The 23,891-nt window shown below is 54.9% G+C and overlaps 3 protein-coding genes across 5 annotated transcripts in view; 2 read left to right on the forward strand and 1 right to left on the reverse strand.

Moving 5' to 3' along the window:
* The window catches only part of EZH1 (enhancer of zeste 1 polycomb repressive complex 2 subunit), a 29,008-nt gene extending 24,259 nt beyond the window's left edge, over nucleotides 1-4,749 (forward strand). For both annotated transcript variants that reach the window (XM_023652499.2, XM_070227243.1), the window contains exons 17-21: nucleotides 468-563; nucleotides 982-1,063; nucleotides 1,544-1,624; nucleotides 2,042-2,126; nucleotides 2,403-4,749. In XM_023652499.2, the coding sequence (XP_023508267.1) occupies nucleotides 468-563; nucleotides 982-1,063; nucleotides 1,544-1,624; nucleotides 2,042-2,126; nucleotides 2,403-2,463 (405 nt within the window). In that variant the 3' untranslated portion in view covers nucleotides 2,464-4,749. The remainder of the gene's footprint in view (nucleotides 1-467; nucleotides 564-981; nucleotides 1,064-1,543; nucleotides 1,625-2,041; nucleotides 2,127-2,402) is intronic.
* A 273-nt stretch (nucleotides 4,750-5,022) lies between these two features.
* On the reverse strand, nucleotides 5,023-19,542 carry CNTNAP1 (contactin associated protein 1). Its single transcript, XM_014740062.3, has 24 exons — nucleotides 19,407-19,542; nucleotides 18,451-18,552; nucleotides 18,172-18,365; nucleotides 17,555-17,702; nucleotides 17,266-17,469; nucleotides 16,443-16,627; nucleotides 15,730-15,873; nucleotides 14,809-15,070; nucleotides 14,176-14,325; nucleotides 13,746-13,917; nucleotides 13,163-13,269; nucleotides 12,894-13,013; nucleotides 12,321-12,524; nucleotides 11,963-12,119; nucleotides 11,750-11,877; nucleotides 11,264-11,449; nucleotides 10,538-10,759; nucleotides 10,039-10,278; nucleotides 8,551-8,904; nucleotides 8,263-8,390; nucleotides 7,721-7,814; nucleotides 7,295-7,540; nucleotides 7,139-7,186; nucleotides 5,023-6,369 (listed from the first exon to the last, which is right to left on the reverse strand). Exons 1-24 carry the CDS (start codon nucleotides 19,471-19,473, stop codon nucleotides 6,071-6,073), a joined length of 4,161 nt encoding a protein of 1,386 aa, XP_014595548.3. The 5' UTR covers nucleotides 19,474-19,542; the 3' UTR covers nucleotides 5,023-6,070.
* On the forward strand, nucleotides 19,433-22,434 carry CCR10 (C-C motif chemokine receptor 10). 2 transcript variants are annotated; one of them, XM_070227244.1, is made up of 2 exons: nucleotides 19,433-19,563; nucleotides 21,202-22,434. In XM_070227244.1, the coding sequence occupies exons 1-2, from the start codon at nucleotides 19,483-19,485 to the stop codon at nucleotides 22,267-22,269; spliced, it is 1,149 nt and encodes a 382-aa protein (XP_070083345.1). In that variant the 5' UTR covers nucleotides 19,433-19,482; the 3' UTR covers nucleotides 22,270-22,434. The 2 variants fall into 2 exon arrangements, with proteins under 2 accessions (XP_070083345.1, XP_001917692.3); XM_001917657.6 differs by lacking the exon at nucleotides 19,433-19,563 and adding an exon at nucleotides 20,198-20,368.
* The last annotated feature ends 1,457 nt before the right edge of the window (nucleotides 22,435-23,891 follow it).

Raw genomic sequence — 23,891 nt, forward strand, 5'->3', positions numbered from 1 at the left:
GAGATCCAGGCAGTCTCTTTCTACTGGTTCCTTAGAGGGCTTGTTCGTGAAAGTGTTTGGTAAATCCTGAAAGACACACATTTACTGGGTTAATAGAGTTTTCTGTCCCAGCGAGGCGTTGGAAAAGTGACCCCCTGAACTGGCCAGACTGAGAGAAGCAGAGAGGATGGACACGTCACTGATGTTGTCTATTTTCACTTGACACACAGCAATGAGTTCCCATAGACTCAGGTCCAGCAGGTCCCCAGGTCTGGAGGAAGGGGTGTCGTGTTTCCTTTCACCACCTCCCTTCTTTGTTTTTCCTCCCACGAGACCAGAATGGCTTAGACCTTTTTCTGTTTTCAGATCCTCTTAACAGTTGCTAGTTCTTTCCACCCTGCCCCCCACGGCACATATGCATGTATAGTACGCACACCCCCTCACTCACACATGCCTTGCAGTCTGAGCTTTGACTCCCTCTTCCCCAGCACCTGCTGCTGGCCCCCTCAGATGTGGCCGGATGGGGCACCTTCATTAAGGAGTCTGTGCAGAAGAACGAATTCATTTCTGAATACTGTGGTGAGGTGAGTGCTATCGGTTTGGCCCACATTCTTATCTGAGATACTGATGAGAAACCTTGATTTTTCTGTGGGCCAGACTTCTGTGAAGTAATCTCTAAATAACTCAACTGAGTTCTCATGTGGCCTCTCGGGGATCCCACAGAACCATTTGCAATCCTGAAACCACTCTTCTTCGACTCTTTGGCAGCTCAGGCCACACAAGGGGGGCAGGCAGAGGGGCTCTCTTCAGCCTTAAATACTGGTCAACCTGAGTGGGGATTGGAACAAAATAACCCAAGCTCTATCTCTTCTGAGTCTCATCCTGATACTCAGTAAGCACCTATGTGTGACACTGCCCCCTCCCAGTCCTTTCTAGGGGCAGGGTACCATGCCCTGAGCAGACAGCCTGATCTCCCTGTTTGTTCCCTGTCTATCTCTGCAGCTCATCTCTCAAGATGAGGCTGATCGACGAGGGAAGGTCTATGACAAATACATGTCCAGCTTCCTCTTCAACCTCAACAATGGTATGGAGTCTCTTCCTCTCATCCCAAGGCGGTCTTGGACAGGTCTTCCTACCAGATTTCCCTTGCTCTAGTCCAGGTTCAGATCAGCTCTGAATCTTCCGACAGATGCACAGAGCAAGGTGGTGAGATTGAACTCAGAGCCACCATGAGCCGCAGTTCACATGCTTTGGGAAAACCTTCATTTCCAGGTTGTGTTTGTAATCGGAGCACTGAGCACTTGCACCTCAGCAATCTCTCTACCCAGGAGATGGGAAGAGGAGATCCATAATCAGCAAAAAGGGGGAACCCAAAGGGAGTCCTCCCACATGAGGCTGCATTCTTATGCTGCATGCTTTTCCAGCTCCTGTTAGTACGCTGGGTTTCAAAATTCCCACTAGATTGTATTGTTTCTATTACTGTTTAATTGATTTTAAATTCAGGCTCAAGAAGCTGTGGAGTTGCCTGGTGAGCTCATAGTCTTCCTTGGTTTACTTTATACAGATTTTGTAGTGGATGCTACCCGGAAAGGAAACAAAATTCGATTTGCAAACCATTCAGTGAACCCCAACTGTTATGCCAAAGGTGAGTTACCAGTGACCTGGGAGGTGGGCTGGGAGATGGATGCTTCATTCACTGTGATTTCTATCCATTATTCAGCTTTTTTCATGTGTGAGTTATTTTTTGTCCAAAAATAAGCATGATTAATGTCTAATATCATTTTGAGCCTCTCTCTCTCAGTTTTATAATCTGCTTTTTTCACTGAATACATTATAAACATTTCACCACAAACATGAGTCTTTTAAAGATCATTCTTTCCCTGTGTCACTAGCCAGAATAACAGATCTAAAAGCATAGAGGCAACTACCTGCATTGACTACTTTCTAATTCCACTTAACTTATGTTTTCACTGGGACTTTGAAGAAACTCAGCTCAGAATCACTACTGATTATTGACTTGGAGTTGGCTAGGAGCCTAGCCTTGGGCTTATCCTTTTTGCAGTGGTCATGGTGAATGGGGATCATCGGATTGGGATCTTTGCCAAGAGGGCAATTCAAGCTGGTGAAGAGCTCTTCTTTGATTACAGGTGAGACAACCAGGAATGGTCCTAGGGAGGTGGCCCTAGAGGCAAAAGGGGTGGCTGTTAGAATTGATTTGAGGGCTTAAGGTGGGGATATGGATGAAGGAGAGGATCTCAGGGTGGTTAAGGCTTTTTCTTAGTTCTGATCTCTGGTGCCTTGCCTCAGAAGGGGGAGCATTATAAACTGCTGTTAGAGAGGGGGATGGGCAGTGAAATGAGGGGACTATCTTCAATCACAAAAGCTTTGATAGTAACCTGGTTCCTCCTCCTGCTCTGGGACAGGTACAGCCAAGCTGATGCCCTGAAGTACGTGGGGATCGAGAGGGAGACCGATGTCCTTTAGCCCTCCTGGGCCCCATACCAGCGCTTATGGTAGCGGCACTGTCTTTGCTTTCATGCACACACCACTGCTGCTCCAGTTTCCTGCACTATGTGTCTCCCACACCGAGAAACCCCCCACCCACTCCCTCTGTAGTGAGGCCTCTGAGCTGTGTCCAGTGGGGATAAAACTGTCCCAATGAGAGGGGAGACAGAGGCAGCTAGGGCTTGGGCTCCCAGGAGAGAGAGTTGTAGAAGTGGGAGACTGCATCTCAGGCCTCAGAGGAAGAGAGCACAGGCTGGGGATCAGTGACTTGTGCTTGTTTCTTGTCAGCCACCCAGGCTGTGGGCCTCAGCAATCAACTTGAGCAGTTCCTAACAAGCATTAGCCTATGATTCTAACTTTCCAAATCAAGGGTCCTTATGTAAATGGGTTGCCAGTATATGTCTCTGAGGTCCTAAGACTTGGAGAAGACAGACTAAATGAAGTTTGGTACCTGGACCTGATGAATGGTCAAGGTTAAAGGCAAGCCTGGTGGGCAGCATAGACTGAATTCACGGGGGAGATGGGCCACCTTACTACCTCTTCCCTCCTGGCAGGATTGAAACGGAAAGAGTGTGAGTTCTAAGTATAGATGTTCAATGCTAGGAGAAGGAAAGCTAAGTGCCATGGACAGAGAGCAAGAACTAGCCTGATGATAGTAGTTAAACTGCTAAGCTTGGGGCCCAGCAGGCTTTGAGTATCCTTCTCTGTATACTCTGGAGATGGATGGATAAGTTTTCAATTCCTGGGAGCAAGTGCCAGTGTCACATCAGCTCCTTCCAGAGTTCTGGCCTAGTGATAGCAGGCCGGCATCATGCTGCTACTGAGGAAGCATGGGGGGTGTGCTGAGCTGGGTCTCAACCCTCCGGTTCCCTGGATGTGGAGTTGTTTTCAGGCCTTTCATCCTCCGTAGAGGCCAGGCCCATGGGGCACTGTTGCAAATCTCTTGCGGGTAGATGGGCGCAGCCTAGACTAGAGAAGGGGAGGTTGCTGGTGTCACGTACTTTCCTGTCTGTAGTACCTGCTGTCGGGAAGGGTGAGCTGACAGTAAGTGTTTGGAGATGGGTGAGGGGCTCCCAAACTGCACGTGTTTAGGATGGCATCACCTATGCAGTGCAGATGGGCAGAGAGTGTTTGAAGTGTCCAGAAGAAGCGGGTCAACCCCCTGTGCCAGTCCCTGGTGCCATTGTCTCTGGGGTTCATGTGGAGCAAAGCACTTTATTTCTTTTAGAAGGTCTGTAGATTGAGGTGGAGCTTGAGCTAAGGTCTCTGGAGTCCCTGCCCACTCCCATTCCTGAGGGATGGGGAAGGATGGGATGGAAGATTCTTCTCCAGTTTTGTCTCCTCTCCTGGTGGAGGCAAGAGGAGCTACCTTGACAGAGAAGAATTGCGTGAGAATAGTGTCTCTGGCTGGTGTGCTGAGGTGGCAAGGAATAAGGAGCACTGTGCTGGGTGAAAAGGACATGGACAGGTACAGACTGGCCTGGGGAGTATTAGAATAGGGAGCAGGCTTCTCCCTTCTCTCTGGGGAATCAGAGCCTCTCTTCCCCAGTCTGTGCTGACCACTCCCTTCCTTCAACCCCACCGGCTGTCCCATGAAGCAAGGAGTGGGGTTCCCTCTGGCCAAGCTGTCACATAGGGATTTTTTGGGACATGTACACACACTCACATACTCTCACTCACCACACTTGTGGGCACACATGCACTCAGCACTGAGCACACGCCCAGCCAGCTCCTGACAGAGCCTCTCCCCACCTGACTGGGCCAACCCCCACTGTGATTCTGAAATCTACATCTGCTGTGGTTTGTATTCACTGTGTATTAGAGACACCCTCTAGCTGGACTGTGGGCTCTGAATTACTCATAGGGAAAAACCAGAGGCAGATGAAGAAGGAGTTAGGTCTGTCTGAAATGCCAGTGGCTGGCTGTGAGGAATAAGTGGAGAAAAAAATTCATCCAGGCTTTGAGAGGCTAGACTGACCCCACCTTCCCTCAGTGTGCAGAATCACCGTGGTCGGTCCCCTCCTTCCCCAGTTTCAGACCACTAATACTCCTGTTCCTGCAGCACTCCCATCCTTTTTCCCTCCTGTCACCCACCTTTAATGACGGGTCTTTACCTCTCTCCCCCAGACATGTAATGATGGATGGAGCAAGGTGGTGGGGACTGGGGGGAGGCTGGTATATGTGCGGCTTTATTGCCAGTGAATTTCACGCACTTTAAAGTCCTGTGGCTTGTGACCTCTTATCTGAATAAAGTGGTAGAATCCATTTTGGCAAGTTATGTACTGTGTGCTTTGGGGCTGGGAGGATCCATGGATGGTGGTACAGGGGCAGCTCGGACTGAAGCTTTAGCATTCTGATCCCCACTTGTCCATTGAGATCTGGGGTTGGGGGAACTGAGGGGGTTGGCAAGAGCTCCTGGTACGTGATGCAAGGATTCTGAGGGCTCCCTGTAGAAATTCCAAAGCCCTCAGATTAGTTCCCTTAAAATCATCCCACTTAGCCCCTAACCACGACGCCAGCTACCACACACAGACGGGCTCTGCCTCTCTGCTTTATTAGAACGGCTCTGAGGCTGAGAGCACAGCTTCAGAGTGGAGGCTGTATCAGGCTGGGTGAGTGACCAGCAGGCCTCATGAGACTTCCAACACAGGAGAAGCAAACTACAGACCATGGGCACAGCACAGGACAGGACAGTCGATTGGTTTTTTTCTTTTATATATAAACAGATAATTAAAAAATTAGAGTAATATATAGAGTTTCTCTAGAGAGAGACTTTGCAACAAAAAATATATATAAAGAATATGACCTCCTGGGCAAATGAAGCAGCATCTCTGAGCGGAGGAAAGAGGGCTCCTCATGCATTGGAGAGGGGGCTAAGCCTTTGGACAGGCACCAAGGCTATTGCATTTCTTGGAAGAGGAAGGAAGAGTAGAGGGCTGGCTAGTCAGTGTGTCTGCATTCTCTACATTGCAAGTTTTTTATGGCTTTGGCTAAAGCGTGTGAAGCAGTGGAGGTACTAAGGTGCTAAACTGAGGCCTCTTGGTCTCTGTATAAAACAAAAAAAGGGCGTCGGGGAGAGCAATGAAGCCCTTCCTAACCCTCAAATGAGTGGAAGCAGATGGAAGACATTCTGCAGGGCAGGGGGGAGGCTGGGGGATACGATTTAGCAGCCTCCTCCCCCCATACCCTGTGCATCCCTGCAATCCCACACATCTGTCCCTGCTGAGATTGAATATTTGAAGGGAGGCAGTTAATCTCCCTGCACTCTGTTGTTAATCCCTGGCAGCAGCTGGGACAGGGATGGCAGGAAGGGCCTCTCAACACGGTGAGGCTTCTCCTTTGGGGCAGGCAAACAAGCAGGAGCCTGGAGAAACAGGAATGGGCAGGGCATTGGTTTAGGCAGTGAGGCTCAGCCACTCCCTTTGGTCCCATCTGTAGCTCTGCCCACCAAACTTGGCAGGAGGGGCATCCTCGGGATGAGCAGAACCAGCTAAGAGGAGCCAAATGTCTCTGACAGGGCAGGGGAGAGGAAGGAATTGGGGAATACAGAGGAGATGGACTTGGTCCCTGAAGCCCTTCTCCTGATTCATTCAGACCTGGACTCCTCCAGGATCTGGGGTAGATTTTGGTCCCGGGGGCCAGGGGCTGGGGCTGGGGCTGGGGCTGGGGTTGGGGCTGGGGCTGGGGCTGGAACTTGGGTGGAAGCTGGGGTAGGGGCTGGGGCCTGGGCAGAGCCTGAAGTAGGTAGGGGATGTTTGCTGCCAGGGTGGTAATCGTGGGTGGCCTTGGGCTCATTGGTGTGGTAGGAGCCCTTGTAGCGATGATTTTGCAGATAGAAAAGCACCAACATTCCCACCAGCCCCAGCAGCAGGAAGGCCACCAAAACTGAAAGGGAAAAAGGAACAGTTCAGGGCAGATCTTTGAGGTTCCACCTATATACAGACACACATGTATGCTTTTGGCCATGTACGTATGACAGTGACAGCTGTAGGACCACATTAGGCTATTCCTAGTGTCCAGTAGCTCTGAATTCCTGGCTTATCCCCTGCCATCTTCTGTTTCTAATATTCTCTTTCCACATCCCTGGTAGTTACCCCAATTTCTCATCTTTGTTTATGTTACTACACCCCCATTTCCTCATCCCTTAGCTATTACCCCATTTTAATATTTCATTTCAATTAAAAGTCTGTAGTATCCTCAAACATTTAAAGATCTCCAGGCCAGGGGCCAGCCCGGTAGCGCAGCTGTTAACTTCCCATGTTCCGCTTTGGCAGCCTGGGGTTCACTTGTTCGGGTCCCGGGTGCAGACATGGCACCACTTGGCATGCCATGCTGTGGTAGGCGTCCCACATATAAAGTAGAGGAAGATGGGTATGGATGTTAGCTCAGGGCCAGTCTTCCTGAGCGAAAAGAGGAGGATTGGCAGCAGTTAGCTCAGGGCTAATCTTCCTCAAAAAAATCAATCAATAAGTAAATAAATAAAAAACATCTCCTGGCCAATTATATATTCAGCATAGCCTATCTCATCCTTCTTTGCACCATCATGCACCTAGTGCCCTTGTCACCCCTTAGCCCTGGGGATACAGGGCAGGGAGGGAACGCTGACAGTCAGAGGGTAGAATTGGGAGGTCAGGGTAGTGATTGTGCTACTCACAGCCTAAAAGTATGGCAACCCATCCATCATCATGGTAGTATGGGAAGTCTGAAGAGGAGAAAGCACCAGTTAGGAGAAGCCTGCTCCATATTAACAATTATTTCCCTTCCCTGTCGTCCCTCCCTCCCCTCCCCCTGCTGTGTGCCAGGGATGTACCTGGGGGCAGATACCAGGGATCCAGCTCAGGGGGCACCTCTGAGAAAAGACGTGGCATGGCTCCGCAGTTAGATTCAGACAGTTCTCCCTGAACTCGAAGGGCCTCAGCTAGCTCAGCGGTCATGGGTCGAGGGGTTCGGAAGTGGGTCTTGAGGGGAGCCACATTGTTGAATCGAACACCAGACAAGCAGCCCGAGAAACCTGGTGTGTTATAGCGCTGGATCTCCGGGTCAATTACTCCCGTCTCTGAGGGAGAGGCAGGCCCAGAAAGAAAGGGGCTTAAATTACCAATAGCCCTGCCCCCCTCACCATCCATAGGTTTCCCACTCATCTTTATCACCACCTTCACTGCCATTCCCAGGTGCTTCACTCTCTTCTAGGCTCCAGGGACTTCACCCACAAACCGCATTCTCACCCACAGCTTACCCATAACACGCCCTAGATACAAGGCCTTGGGTGAGTCCAGCTGGCTGTCCACCAACAGTGAGAACTTCTGTTCTGTCAGTGGGAAGTAGTCCACCTGACGGAAGGGAAAGGCAATGAGGGAGGCAGAACCAGAGGCAGATGTAGCCGAGACCATGCAGGAACTCCCGTCTGTCCAAACTGGGTGAGTCCTAGCTCAGTCCTAGCTGGGCAACCCCTGGGCCCAGATGTAGGATTTGGTATTAAAAACCCAACCACCTGGTTTCGAGCCCTGTTTTTGCAGCTTAATAGTGGTTTGACTTTGGGAAAAGCACTTTACTTTCTAAGCCCATTTACTGATTTGTAAAATGGAGATAATAAGAACCCTGCCTACCTGAACTACCTCACAGAGCAGTTGTGAGGGTCACATGAGATGATACAGGTGAAAATCCTCTGTAAATTGGAATGTGCTGTACATTTGTACTAAATATTTGACATTTTCCTGGACGCCACAACCTAGATCATGAGGTTATGATCCGAACTGGTCCACCTCCCTCTACACGCACCTGGATGAAGAGGTTGCGGTAGACCCGGGTGATGTTGACGCTGTGGGGCTGGCCATCAGTAACTGGTCGGGTAGTTAGTTGGTACACGTAGGGACTGGTGCCCAGCTGATATCGCAGCTGCAGGGTCCCTGTGGGGTGGGGAGGAGAAGAGGGAGTCTCCTCTCAGCTCCCACAATCCCCATCTTCTAGGAGTGCTTGGGTGCTTGTGTCAGTGAATCAATAGTTATAAGAATGAAGGGTGCCCTAGAGGAAGCTAGAGTTGAGGGAGAGAGCCTATAGGAAGCTTACCGTCTTCCTTGATGAGCACGGCCATGTAGTCACGCACAAAGGAGCTGACATAGAGCAGGACAGCGGGGGCGGAGCTGGTGCTGAAGCTGAAGGACACCTCCTCTCCAGTGACATTGTAGACAGGCCCACGGTAACCGGGTACAGGCCGGCCAGGCTGGGGGTAGTCAGGCAGACGGTACCCAGGGCCGTGGTAGCCAGGTACATAGCCAGGAGTGTCATAGCCAGGGATATAGCCAGGCTCATAGCCTGGCACTGGCCGGCTCAGCATGTGGGAGAACTCCCGTGCTGCGGAGCGCAGCGCTGACTGTAGATTATAGCGCATCCAGGTGCCGGGCTCAAAGAAGCCACCAATATCTGAAGGCAGAGATGGTGAGGTCAGGACCCCCTTTCCCAAATTCAGATGTTGTATGTGTCATCCACACATACCGTCTGGGACTTGACCTCAGTTTCTGCCACCACCACAACACACCCCCATTCACTTTTAGGTCTCCTTGAGCCCCTGGCACAGAATGGAATCTTAAAACCTTGAGAAATGTAAAAGATCATCTTGGGGGCTGGCCCTGTAGCTGAGTGGTTAAGTTCGTGTGCTCCACTTCAGTGGCCCGGGATTTGCCACTTTGGATCCTGGGCGCAGACCTACACAGCGGTGGCTCATCAGGCCATTCTGTGGCGGTCTCCCACACAGAAGAACTAGAAGGACTTAAAGCTAGGATATACAACTATGTACTGGGGTTTTGGGGAAGGGGGAAAAGAAAGGAAGATTGGCAACAGATGTTAGCTCAGGGCCAATCTTCCTCACCAAAAAAGAAAAAGAAAAAGAAAAGAAAGTATACCTTTAAAAGAAAAAAACAGGGATTTGCCTAAAGATACACAATAAGTGGAGAGTCACGATTAGAATGGAGATGTCATGACTCCATCCAGTACACTCGCCACTACTTACACTTCCTAACCAAGACCAGAGGTCTTCTATTTGTCCCTAAGTCCGTGTCTCTCCCTACTCCACCACACTTCTCCCTCCAGTAACCTACCTGTTCACGCATCCTACTAGACCAGCCTTAGGGAGGATGTGGTCTGGGTATATGTGCAGAATCTTGCTATGGTGAATGTCAAGGCTCGCCTTAACCAAGAACCAGGTTGTCAGTGATTGTCAAATAGGAAATGGCATAGGAGGGCATCGTGCAGCCTGAAGTGATGTGCTTGCAAGGGGGTCACCTGTGTTATGTTGATGATAGTGGGAAGATGGGGAAGTTATTTTTTTGTTGCTTTTGAGTTCTTTTAGTGCCAGCTAGCTGTATCATCACTTTCTTGCCCCACTTTATGCCTTTGGGAGCCACCCAGCATCTTCAACTGCCTGATGGCCTCAGCTCAGAGCTCAGGAACCCAGGGACAACTCTACTTTTCCCTGGTGCTGACTTGACACCCTCTTTCTTTCCCTAAATCCCCTTATGCCCTATGGCTCCCTGAACTCCCATAACCAGCAGCACTGACCGTGGTTGCAATAAGGCCCATCAAAAGCCGTGAGGTCACAGTCACATGTGTAGTAGCTGTAGCGTTCCACGCAGCGGCCTCCATGGAAACAGGGGAACCGGGGGTGGGCGCAGCGGCCTGTGCAGTTGGGTGAGGTACCCTCAGAGGCATTGGCACGGCCTTCCAGGTTCAGAGTCACTCCGTTCAGACGCATAGCCCTCAAGCAACCCACGAAGGGGCGCCTCTTAAGCTCCGCAGATCCTGGGAAGGGTGGGCATGTCAAGAAATGGGTGTAGAGCCCGAGATAGAGATAAATAAGTATTGGAGTTGGGAAGGGAGCCAAGGGAGCTAGAAAAATGAAATAGATGCCAGGGATTGGAGAGGAAAGGTGGGCCTTTGGCTCACTTTGAAGCAGGGGAGATTGGGACCTAAGACATTGGCTTCCTGGGAACAGGGAGAGTGGCCTTGAGAGGTAGAAAGGTGAAGGAGGCTTCAGACCTGCCTCTGGGTTGCTGCTCACCAACATAGAGGGGCTGGTCATACTCCAGCCAGATGTAGGTCTGCAGGGGCATAGGCCTCAGCACCCAGGGCCGGTGATCCACACGGAGCCGGGCCTGCTTCACGTTGATTTCAGCCCGGACCAGGTGCCACTCATCATCGTTGAATTCAAAGTCATCTGAGTGTACTGTCAGGTTCTCATCCCCATTCCCCACATCGAAGGCGAAGACCACATCCCGGGATGCTGGACAATGTGGGGTGTAGGGGAGAGGACTCATACTTCTGCGATCCCTCACAGATCCCTCACCCAATACAACCTCTCTTCTTCACTCTGTGGAGCTCCTTGAATGTTCCTCCAATTTGTCTACAGCCTGGGACAAAACCCAGAAACTGCTTAAAACCTCATACCCCTGATCTCTCCCAAATTCTCAGATCCCTGGAGCCAGCTTCCCAGCCCCATTTCTCAGGTTAGAAGCATAGCTAGTCAGCTGGGAGACACCTCAGGAGTCCAGCTTCTTTATTCACAAGAAAGGGGCCTAAGGCCTGAGAGGCGAGGTGGGTGCCCAAGGTCACAAAGCCAGCTATCAAGACAGCTGGGTCTGTCGGACAACCGAGGGTCATCTAATCCCTTTTCATGCCACCTCTCAAGAGGACGTCTACCCTTGTCTCACCCCAGCCTCCACCTTTCCCATAGCGCCCCCCCCCAGAGATCTTCATCTGCCCCATGTCCCAACGTCTGCCTGCTCACTGTTGAGTTCCACCCGCACGTAAGGTCGTCGCCACTGGCAGTAAGGGCCCCCCATATTCTCTAGGAAGACTCCTGAGGGAGCCGAGGTCCTGAAGTAGAAGGAGACATCAAGGCTGTGGTTGGCACGGATTGGGGGAAAGCGTAGAGCAGCCCCAGTGTGGAAAGAGATGGTGTTCCAGGAATTTCCTACAAAACCGGATGGAGGAAGGCCTTGTCAGGGAGGCTGGAGGGTGGAGGAGTAACGGAACCTAGGGTGGGGTGGGGGAAGGTAGGGCAAAGGGGAACAGCTAGGGACAACCAAAGGGAGACAAAGGAGTGTAATGAAGGAGAATACGGTGCAGAGGAACCCATGGATGGGGGTCATATCACGGAGGAGCTGGGGGTCTGGCAGTGTGTCCTAGAGACCCCCAGTGGGTCAGGTGACCTAGATTTTGGAAACTGGAGAGCCAACCCTGGGAGGGCACACAATAAGGGTCTGCTACTCACGATCACCATAGCAGCGCAGAGGCCTCAGGAAGAACTGGGCCTCAGAAGTGGAGCGGTTTGTATCCCCCACCACCACCTGAGTGACAGGCAAATGGTCCACAAAGGTCAGCAGTCCCTTGTCGGTTCTCCTGTGGGGGCAGGATGCAGTGGCTCAGCCCCCGCCATTCAGCTGCCCCTGGAATCCTGAAAGCCCTGTCCCTTTGCCCCCCTTACCACTGGGGCTGGTCGGCGTCACAGTTACAGTGCAGGGCGGGGTCCACACAGCTCCCGTCCAGACCACAGGCACAGCGCTGGATCCCAGGCTGCGAGCCTCCCCAGTAGAAGTGCTGTTCCTCATTTCGGCCAATCCAGAAGCTGTAGGGGTAGCCTCCTGGGGGAGAGGTGCAGGCACTTCCAGGCCCCGTCTCTCCATTAACCTTTGGGCTACTCTCGCTCCCATCCAACCAGCCCAGACCCTTGCTTGAATCCTCTCACCCAGGACTCCAGCTGAACCCTCTGGTTTCCTTCTCCCAGGCCCCCACTGGTCTCTCTTCCTGCTCTCCACCTTGTCCTCCTCAACCCCAGCCCTAACCCGCAGTGTTGAGCAGCCGGGAATTGTAGCAGGAGAACTCGATCCACTGTTCACAGTGCTGGGAAGCATTGGCCAGGGCACTGACTTCCTCCCAGGATGCATTCCAGTACTGGATGGCCCCCAGGAATGGCCGCTCCATGCTAGAACCTGTCACCCGAGTTGTCCACAGCCTGTCATGCCGTACAACTGTCCATGCCCGGTTCTCTGGGGGAGGGGAAGGGACAGAACTTTGGCTGGAGGTGGGCATTCTCTACCCATCTCCCTGTGCACCTCCACCATCATTGCTGCAACTCAGAGCCAATAAATGTAGCCAGCAGCTCCATTCCAGCCCAGCTCTGGGCCCTCGGCATTGCAGGCTGGAGATGAGACAGCTGGAATGGATCAGGAAGCTGGAATTTATCTGGAAGGCTAGATTACAAATTCCTGAGTGTCCCCTTTCCCCTCTGTCCCTCCCATTACTCTCCCTGCAGTTTAATCTTACTGGCCCCTATGCACCCTTCAGTCCTTCCCTGTTTCCCCCACACCTCCGCATAGCCTTGTCAGCTGCCCCTTTACCCCTTCAGACCCACTTACCTCGGATATCACAGTACACTACAAATGGCTTCAGGGGGCCACTGCCATCTGGATCAATGGTGAAGTTTCCAGAAGTTTTCCCACTGAGCCGATAAGCCTCACAGGATTCCTTATACAAAGCTGGTAGGTGGTGGTGTGGGGAAAAGACAATTATGGGATCAGAGCGCTAGGACAGCTAGCCCCACCATCTCTAGCAGCCTCACGATCCCCAGCAACCTTCTCCTGACCTCCCCTGTCCCTGACCCTTCCCCATACCCCAGCTGGCTTACGTTGGTGACAGGTCTCCCCCTTGTAGCCTGTCAGTTCACAGTAGCAGATGAAGTCATCCCAAGACTGGTAGCAGCGTCCATCGTGCTCACACATGTTAGGGCTGCACCTAAGGAAGGGGGTCAGCACCAATGAAGGAGCCTTATTGGGAGATTGAGAGTGGAGTGGGGTCTGATCCCTGCAAGCTGCACTTCTGAGAGGGCCAGAACCCCTGGAGACACACCCCGCCTAACTAGCCACGTATAAGCCTAAATGCTGGGGCATAGGCAGGCCTCAGGGCTCAAGTGCTACTGTTCCCCCTTTCCTAAAAGAACAAATAATGCCTTATTCTCCCCCTCCCCGCACCACCAAAAAAGGGGAAGCTCTCTAGAACCAAAAACAGATGCTTCATTTCCATTCTGAGCATATGTCACTTTGAGGGAAGAAATAGGAGGTGAGAGGTCAAGGAGGAATCATCTCCAGGTGGGAGACTGAGGAGCTGGGACCAGGAGAAGGGAGATTATCAAGAAAGGCCACTCCATTGGGAGACCATGGCAGAGGGCTTTGGAGGGGTCACCTCTTGTAGGGAGAGGGGCTTCTGGATACCTATCAGTGATGCCACATGTGTCAAAGAGGACCTCAGCATAGTATCCAAGCCGCCGGCCCTCCACCAGAGTCAGGTTGACCAGTTGACCATCCACCTTGAGCAGCTCCATGCAGCCATGGAACGCCGTCTGGTTGGAGTGGCAGCCCGATCGACTGGCTGGCTTGGGACAACCTGGAGCAACCACCCCTGTGAGGCCCTCCCCAGGGGAGACCCCAGCGACCCTCCCCCAGGGAGATGCCAAGGGAGAGCCAGACATGAAGGAAGGAAGAGGGCCAATAGACAATTGCTGTCACCTTCCAGTCCCCAAGGCCCCAGAGGGGAAGGTGGGGTCTATCCCTACAAAACTCTCCAGGTAGTCCCATCTGGGTGGACTTAGGTGGGGCCTTCCCACTCAGAGACTGGGGTCTGGCCAGGTTGGCCCCCACTTACCCCCAAAGAAGTATGAGGTCCCTGTACGGATCAGCAGTGGGTATGAGACCCTGACCTCTGCCCCCTCCACATCATCAATGCTGATGACTGCATGGTTTTCCTGTGCCACAAAATTCACCTCATGCCAAAAGCCATTATTCAGGCGGTACCCTGGACAGGAAAGGAAGATGGTGTGGGCGGAGGAGCACCACAGTCTAGGAGAAGAGTGTTCTTGAGTGGGGAAGAAGCAACGCCACTCTGTGTCCCCACAGCAGCCTCTGTGCCCCCCATTATTACGCTTATCACTGAGGGTGACTTCTCTGAATGTCTCTCTTCACTATCCATAACCCCAGCAGCTGACGCAGAGTCTGCAAAGTCATAAGTGAAAAACACCTCCAGAGACCCCCTAGAACTGGAGAATACCAGGACTCTCAGCCTCCTGCTTCTCCCAGCACCCTTAGCCCCAGATCTGCCCCCACAGCTGCCACCAGCCACTCCCACCTTTTCCCAGAGCCTTGGGACGTCCTGCCCTGCTCCCTTCTCCCGGTCACCCTCTCCAGTATGCAAAGGCTTCAGCCCAGGCCTACAACCCCCGCGGCTCTCCTCTGCCCTTCTCTGGCCTCCTTGTGCCTCCCCACACCCTCCACCCCTCACCAGCAGCGAACTGAAGCTTCTTTCGGCCAGTCTGCGCGATGGACACGTTGACCTGCCCTTCACTGAGCATCAGCTCCACGTGGCCCAGCCCGTCCCCCAGGCGGGAGAAAAGTAGCAGCCCCGTGAGATCCCAGGTGCGGAAGCGAAAGGAGACTGCGAGGCGGCCGCGGCGGGGGAAGCCAGGCACTTGCACGAAGTTGTGAGGACCTCCGAAGTTGATGGGGTGGGGAACCGGGTCCAGGCAACGGAAGGCCACCTTACCCTGGGGGCGAAAGTGAGGATCCATCAGCACCCGCGAGCCGCCGCACCGCCGGCCTCTAGTGGGAACTCAATTTTCATACTGGTCTAAGGCCCATGTCACGGCACTCCCTCGATGTGTGTAGGGGGGGTGTAAGACCTCCGACCCTGACTGTTCCCACCCCCCAGAAACACGTCCAGCAGAGGAGGGGGTCTCCATTCGCTCGCTATCGCCGATCTACACCGTCTCCAGGGCGATTGCCTCCTTCCCTTCATTCCAGCGTCGAGAGGCATTTACCGCCGGCTTCCCGGCAGCAGCGCTTAACTACGCGCTCCTGAGTTGGGGTGGGGCGAGCACACCGAAACAGCCCTGGGTTCAAGTCCCTACTCAGCCGCTGCGCAACTGCGTGACCCCTGGCCAAGCCTCTCCCGGTCTCTGCACTTGATTTTCCTCATCTATTAATTGAGGAGGTGGTTGGACCGGACCACAGCTTATTAACTGGGGGAGTAGGGGGAGTGGCCTTTGCACCTCCTGTGAGTCGTGGTGCCCCTACTTGAGCATCTTGGCTGGGGAGAGAGAGGTCCTCGGTTTTTATCTGATTCTCAAGATCTCTCCCCGCTCCACCTCTTTGCTTTCCAAACGGCTTTCACCCCCATCCTCCCAGATTCCCCCGGCCTGCTAGCCTCGAAGGTGATCCGCGAATGGCGCCGCACGGCCAGGTCCGCGATGTTGACTCGGTTGAAGATTACATTTTCCATGCAGCCGCGGAAGTTATGGCGATAGGCAAGGTTCTTCTGGGCGGCGCCCACCAGACCCCCGATGAACATCTGCAGGCAAGGGGCGGGGAGGGGGTTCCTTGGGTGCGGGAGCGCGCACGCCTTTCTTGCGCTCTCTCGCCATACACTTTCCCAAGCTCCAGGCAGGGCTTTATAAAAGACTTGAAACACACGTTTCCCTAGTCGGTTTTAAAGCTGGAAGCTCTCTGGGCCTCCAGAAGCTTGGGTTCTAGCCCGAACTCCACCACAAATTGGCCGCATTCCCCTGGGTAAGTCAATTAATCTGTCTGGGATTGCTTATCTGCAGATGGGGCCAGAGTCTTTACCAACTCCACAGAGTTGGGCGATCCAAGGGGCAATTTGCTCATCTTGCCTGATCTCCAAAATCCAGATTCCCAGACCTTATCTCAGTAGTTCTGGGGTGGCGCCCAGGAATCTCCATGCTAACAGCAACAACAACAAAAACCCAGACCTTTCTGTAAGCCACAAGTTTGCCAAGAGCTGCTAGGCCGTTCAGGAACAGGAAAGTAAGGTCTTACCTCTGGTAGAGAGAAGTACTGTCACCCACCGACCCACCCAGCACCCCCACTCAACCAAACGGCGCTTCTGCGTCCGCTCACCTCGGTGTCCAGGTTCAGTCTTTCGAAGTCGCCATTGAGCACGAAGCGCTGCACGTAGCCGTCCAGGGTGAGATTCGCTTGGCGGCCAAATCGGTCCACACGCACATAATGCCAGTGCTGGTCGTTGAGGACGCCTCCAGCGCTCACGGTCGTGTGACCGGGCCTTGGCTGGATAGGGCTGCTGCCTGAGGGTGGGGTGAGCAGGGTCAGACCTCGAACCTGGAGAACCTCTGCCGAGCCCTCCCCCAGGCTGAGCAGCAGCGGGCAGTGCAGAGGAGGGCCTGCACGGGGCCCAGGGCAGCCAGGGAGAGTGGGATGGGACCGCCTGGAGCCTGGGATGGAGCGGTGGCCATTGGCGAGTGTGTGCCTTAGAGTAAGCCATTTAACCTCTCAGAGCCTGTTTTCCTATCAGTAGAACTTGGGGCACGATCGCTGCTTCTACTTCATCATGTGGAAGTTATAAAAAGCTAATGAGATACAAAATAACTCCTGTTTGTGTGTGTGTGTGTGTGTGTGTGTGTGTGTGTGTGTGTGTGTATACTATATGTCTATGTATATATAACGTTTTTACAATGAGGAAACAGACTGGGGAAGTGCCTTGTCCTGGGTCACACCGCTGGTAGGTGGTAGAGCTGAGACTGGAATCCTGTTCTCCTGACTCGGAGTTCAGTGTTTTACTAGCACCAAATTCTATACGAAAAAGGCGGCTTGGTCCAAACAGTAAGGAAGGGGATGATCAGGTGGGCTCGGCTTCGCAGAGCAGGTGCAGCGAGGGGCTCGGCAGGAGAGCCTCAAGGGTCGCAACGGGGGTCGCTGAACTCACCCAGGCTCATGTGCAGCAGCAACTGCGCCCCCTGCAGCTCAAGTGTCACGTAGTCGCCCTGGACGCCCTCGGCGTGCAGCAGGAGCCCGTCCTTCTCTTCGGTCTTGAAGCTGAACGCGAACACGTCCCACAGGCTCCGGCTGACCCCTCGCGGGAAGCGGTAAGAGATGGCGTCATCGCCGTCGAAATAGAGCACGTCGGACTCTGCGCGAAGGACCGTAGGTGGGCGGGGGGGCAGGGGAGACTCTTTGTCTCCCCGGGACCCCCGCCACGACCTCGGCACCCTTACTGTAAGGGCAGCCGTAGAGGCCGAGCCTCAGGCCGATCTTGCCGCGCGGGTTCCACGCCAAGGGCACGATGCGGATGTAGCGCGCGGTGAAGTGGTAGTGGAGGTCGTGGCGCACCACCGCCGACTCGTTCACGTTACCGAAGAAGGTCTGAGGGAGGAGGGGAGAGGAGTGACCAGGTCCCCACCCTCTGCTTGGCTTCTTCACAGCCTCCCGGCCCATCGTTGTCACACCTAGCCAATCTCGACTTCCGGAAAGCAAACTCTCCTCGATTTCCCCTGCCTTCGTGCCTTTTCGCAAACACAGTTTCCCTCGCCCAGAGCGTCCTCTCCCACCACCCTATTATTTCCTCAAAGCTCAACTCAGATGTCACCTCCTTCAAGAAGCTCTACCAGATTTTACTCTGAAGTATGTTAAACCCTGTGATCCAGAGTGTCTTGCACACATGATGAGCTGTGACAGTCCCTCTGGACTGAGTCCCCGGACTGGAGTCACTGTTCCTCATCTGTGCCCTCACAACCACCTCCTCCCCTTCCCCTCAAGCTAGTGCCCAGCCCAGGTCTGGGAGCTGAGGAGGCTCCCCAAGTATGTGCGTGTGCGGAGGAGAGGCCTGGAGTACCGCGTTGTGCCCTCGCTGGTAGAACGGCGTCCAGCTGTCCACTCGGTCACCATAGAGCAGCATGTAACGTGTGACCCAGTCCCACGAGTTAAAGGAGCCCTGCGTGGCCACGGCACGGATCCGGTGCTTCTTCATTAAATCTATCTGGAGCCAGGGATTCGGGTCCCCAATCCGGGGAGACCATCCACTTATGCCTATAGAAGGGTCAAGGGCTTTCACCACTGGCTCTCTTTTTATCCCCAGCCCTCCAGAACCCCCGCCCCCACCCGCCGCGCTCACCATGCAGCCTGGCAAAGCGAGGCGTAGTGAAGAGCCCGTAGTAGGAGGAGGCGCCCAGAGAGCGTGCGTACAGAGGCCCGACCAGCTCCTCGTCACAGCCGTCTGGGTTGGGGGAACCGACATGTTGGTCAGGGCGGCCCCTCCCAGGTCCTTCCAAAGGCCAGGCCTACTGACCAGCCAGAGCGCCCCCTTCTCTGCCTCCATGCAGCAGACTCAGCCCTAACTTAAAGCCATCTACTCAACCTGGGCTGCAGCAACGGCTGGACACTCAGGGAGACTGCCTTCTGCTTCTGGGGGAACCCCAGGCGAGACCCTCCTTAGCTGGGTTCCTGCCCAGATACCAGTGTGGGTTCAGTACTCCCCCAAACACAATCCCAAACCTCAGCATCTTCCAGAACTTGTCAGCCCAAGACACCAATCCAGCCGGAGCCTTAGCGTTAATCCCACGCATCAGCATCCCCAGACCTGCACCAACCCCAGATACAGGGCTTGGTCCCAACCATAGCCTGTCCTAGGACCATCACCAGCTCCATGTCCAACCTTAGCATCAACCAGGGTCACCAACTCCTGCTTGGATCCAAGCTACAAAATCCAGCCCCAGCCCCAAACTCTAGACCCTGGGCAAGCTCCAAAGTCCAGCCCTAGCCCGGGTCACCAGTAACACCCTTGTCCCCAACCCTCAAACCCGGGCACCAGCTCTCGCTTGGATCCCAGTCCCAAATCTCCCCCTGAGCCGACTCCATCCTCGACTCCGAGCCCAGCCCCAGCCCGTGGTGCGCGCGCCATCCTCGGAGCTGCATTGCGGAGCGCGGGGGAGAGACAGGAAAGGATGGGAGCGAGCGCGCGCGGACCGGGAGCGAACCCGCGACCACCCAGCCGCAATGCGGTGCGGGACCCGCCCTTCAGGCTTTGGACTCCTGGGCCCAACCCTGCCTGCCTCCGAGCCCTGCACTCACAGTAGCCCCAGCCCCAGGCTCCTGAGATCGCTGCAAGCAGGATGCAGAAGAGCGCGAGACGCATCATGCAGGGCGGATGGGTCCGGCGGCCTCCTCCCGGGGCCCGGCTCCGGCTAGGGCTCCAGTTCCAGCTCCGGCTTCCAGCTCTCCTCCTGGGGTTCGCAGCGGATGGCTGTCTCTCTTCCTTGCCCACCCCTCCCTCTGTCCCCTCTCCCCCAACCCTTCTCCCTTTTCTCTCTCTGTCGTTCCTGGTTCTCTGCTGTTCTCTCCTCTCCTTTCCACCCTCTCTCCTCTCACCTCCCCCCTTCCCCAGCCTCTCTCTCCTGGCACGCGCCGCTTTCCCGGACCCCGCGCAAGCGCGCGCCTCAGCCCTGCTGAGAAAGGGCGGGGGTAGAGAGCCTCCAGCCACCGGGAAATACCCTGAATAACCCGAGGCCGGCAGGGACTGGGGCTGAAGGGATGGGGGAAGGGAGGCTGGGGCCGGCCAGGAGCTCCTGAAAAATCCAAGAAAGGGGAGGGGGAGGGGGGGCTAGTCTGGAGATGGGGAAAAGAGTAAGTGAAAGAATCTAATATTTTTCTAAAGGCAAATTATGCTCCAGTCATCTGTGCTAGGCACTCTCAGAAGCCTGTGAATTCAGCATTTTTACCTTACTCCGCTTTGTAGATGAAAAACCTGAGGCTCAGAGATGTAAAAAAAACTTACTCAAGATCACACAGGTAGCTGGCAAATGGCGATATTCCAAAACCCATTCTTTTTCCACTGTCAGGGTAAAGAGAAATTATTTTTTAAGGAGTGGAATGGGAAAGTTAGGTAAAGAGAGCCCACAGACCCTAATCCCCACCGCCCTCTTGGCCCCTCTCCCCGCCCCTTCCTTCCTGTCCCACTTGTTTAACTTCTCTCCCTGGTGGTTATACCTCAGAAACCTGTGTAGCCAGAGATGGGGACCGAACCCGCAGAGCAGGTGGGAGCAGGGCAGCGGGGGACTGGTTACAGAGAGGGAGGGAAGGTGAAGGCATGGGATTTCCCCACCTGGCAACAGGCCTTTGCCATGCTATGAACTATCTAGGATGCCTGGAGCCAGCTGGGACCAGGGGTTCTCCAGATAGATAGCGCTGGTGATGAGGCTGGGGTTTTGGGCCGGGGCTGGAGCTGAAGAGAAGGGCGAGCTGAACCTAGGGGTCCAAGGTTCCAACCGAGCCCAGAAAACCTGAACTGCAACCCTTGAGACCCCCTTGTCACGAGTAGTTTAGTGAACCTGTACTGGAGTAGAGGTGCGGTGGGGAGGGAAGATGAGAAAAGAGACATAGAAACCCTCTCCAGATCAAGCACGGAGTCCAGGGATCAGGTCTGAGGCAAAGCCTGCATGTGGGTGTTCTTCCAGAAGAGGGCGCTGCAAATACTGAGGCTCCAAAATTTATTAATTCAAAAGCTTGGCCTATGGAGAGCACAGATGCTTTGCATGCATTATCTTCCTTATTTCAAAAAATCCTATTTCAAACAATCTTGCTAGGGGGGCTTGTCAGGATTTCTAATCTCGACATTACATATTAGGCAACTGAGATCCAGAAAGAGCAGTGGCTTGCTCAAGGTCACCCAGGAAACCGGATGTAAAGGCAGGAGGGGTGCAAGGGAAGCCAAGGCCTGTTGAGGGTGTGTCAGGAAGAGTTTGTCTTTTCCCCGTGTACCGATGTACCTGGTCACACAGGAGCTCCCAGCTTGGAAGGCATGTGTGGGAGGAGGAGGTGTGTGGGAAGATGTCTCATAAGGTCTTTCCTCTCATTTTGACTTCCCCAGGTCTCCTGGGGACCCTACTCTGGCGATGATGAGGAGGCATACTCGGCTGAACCATTGCCAGAACTCTGCTACAAGGCGGATGTCCAGGCCTTCAGTCGGGCCTTCCAACCCAGTGTCTCCCTGACGGTGGCTGCGCTGGGTCTGGCTGGCAATGGCTTGGTCCTAGCCACCCACCTGGCAGCCCGACGCGCTACCCGCTCGCCCACCTCTGCCCACTTGCTCCAGCTGGCCCTGGCCGACCTTCTGCTGGCCTTGACCCTGCCCTTTGCCGCAGCCGGGGCTCTGCAGGGCTGGAGTCTGGGAAGTGTCACCTGCCGTGCCATCTCTGGCCTCTACTCGGCCTCCTTCCACGCCGGTTTCCTCTTCCTGGCCTGTATCAGCGCTGACCGCTACGTGGCCATCGCGCGGGCCCTCCCAGCTGGACCGAGGCCCTCCACACCCGGCCGGGCACACTTGGTCTCAGTCATGGTGTGGCTGCTGTCGCTGCTCCTGGCGCTGCCTGCTCTCCTTTTCAGCCAGGACGGGCAGAGGGAAGGCCAGCGGCGCTGCCGACTCGTTTTCCCCGAGGGCCTCACACAGACGGTGAAGGGGGCGAGCGCCGTGGCGCAGGTGGTCCTGGGCTTCGCGCTGCCGCTGAGCGTCATGGCAGCCTGCTATGCCCTCCTGGGCCGCACGCTGCTGGCCGCCAGGGGGCCTGAGCGCCGGCGAGCGCTGCGCGTCGTGGTGGCCCTGGTGGCGGCCTTCGTAGTGCTGCAGCTGCCTTACAGTCTCGCCCTGCTGTTAGATACGGCCGACCTACTGGCCGCCCGGGAGCGGAGCTGCCCTGCCAGCAAGCGCAAGGATCTGGCACTGCTGGTGACCGGGGGCTTGGCCCTCGCCCGCTGCGGCCTCAACCCGGTGCTCTACGCCTTTCTGGGCCTGCGCTTCCGCCAGGACCTGCGGAGGTTGCTACGGGGTGGGGGCTGCAGCCCAGGGCCTCACCCCCGCGGCCGCTGCCCCCGTCGGCCCCGCCTTTCTTCCTGCTCGGCTCCCACTGAGACCCACAGCGTCTCCTTCTGGGACAACTAGGGCTGCGAATCAAGAGGAAGGGGCGGGCTGAGGAAACGGTTCCAGGGAGGGTAGGGGGAAAGGGGAGTAGGTGGGGGAACACTGAGAAAGAGGTAGGAACTTAAAGGAATTGCTTCTGTACTCTGCCACATTAAACTGATAACATGGAAATGAGATGCAACCCAACAACTGTTACTATTTTTGAGTCACCGACTTGGAAGTGATTTGCAGCAGGACAGAGCCGATGGGTTCCCCACCACCACCGTGCTTGGCTCTGAGTGGAAGGCGCTGAGAGCCTGGGTGGGGGTGGGGGGCTGTTGAGCCTGCTAAAGCTCTAGGCACTGACACCTCCTCCACCTTCACCCAGTCACTAGCAACAGAGGTGAGGTGGGAAAGCTGCCGGGCGAGGGGGGCGGGGGATGCTCTTGAAATAGCGTAAGGAAGAGCTTTCTAACAACCAGAGTGCTATCCAGTAATGGCTGCCTTAGCAAGCACCAAGTTCCCGGCCTCTGGAAGGTTCAGACTGAGGCAGTTGGGGACCGTGTGTGCCTGTGCGTGGTGTGGGGGTGGGGGGTGGTGGGCAGGAGATTCCCATTTGGGGTGGGCTTTTGGATTAGATTACCACCCTACGGTCTCTTCTAAAGTTCTGTGGTGGAAAGAAAAAAGTAATTTAAAAAGTTGAGTCGGAGTTTTTCATCTTGGAGAAAAACCAAGGAGAGGATACCAATTTGCAAATTTCCGAATAGTTATCATAGGCGTGGTGGGGGTGGGGGCGATTGCTGGTTCTCCATCTTCCCTGGGTCAGAGGAAATGCACTGAGCCTGCCGGAAAGAGAGAGGTTAGACATCGGAAAGAACTTCCCTGCGGGCAAGGGCCTGGGATCCAGACGGGAAAGAGAGTATATGGTTGTGGTGTGTCCATCCCTAGGAAACCTCAGTGCAGGCCACATTCATCTGCGGCGAGGGCAACGCCAGGATGGCCTCTAGAGATGGTCGCATTGATTCCTGGTCTTTGTTTTCACAACCACGAGCGACAGGCAGGATGGTGTTCACGTGCGACAACTCTCGCAGTTTAATATCCGGTCAGCAAAGCTGCCCCGACCACTCCAGCCAGCAGTCTGGGGACCCAGGGCAAGAAGGGCGTGGCGTGGCGGAGAGGTCTCTAGGGAGGCGCTGGCCTGACGTCCCCGCCCTGTCCCGCCCCTCCCAGCTCGGGCTAGCCTACGTTCCCAGAGCCTCCGGCGGCAAAAACCGAGAGCCACGGCCTCCAGGGATCAGGATCCAGGGAAGGCCTGGAGATGGCGCCGATCTTCAAAGGGTCCCCCACGCCAGCCACTGGGGGCCAACCTGGAACCCTCCACCGGAGACCGCGGGAATCGCCGCTGAGTCAGCAACACACGCGCGCGCCCGCGTTGGCCCTGGCCCCGCCCCGTCCGCGGCCCCGCCCCGTCCGTTTAGCCCCTCGGTTAACCCCTTCCTACACACAACCGCAGGATATTCACCCTGCGAGGCCTCCACTCCATTGGAAGATCACAGAATTCCCTAGAATCCAGAGTCAGTCTCCCCACTGGAGTTCAGTGAACTGTGCGCTCTAAATTAGATTCTACTTCCTGCCTAGGTCTTCGCTTTCCCAGAGCCTCTGCC

This window comes from Equus caballus, chromosome 11 (assembly GCF_041296265.1).
Source record: "Equus caballus isolate H_3958 breed thoroughbred chromosome 11, TB-T2T, whole genome shotgun sequence".
NCBI classification, from domain to species: domain Eukaryota; kingdom Metazoa; phylum Chordata; class Mammalia; order Perissodactyla; family Equidae; genus Equus; species Equus caballus.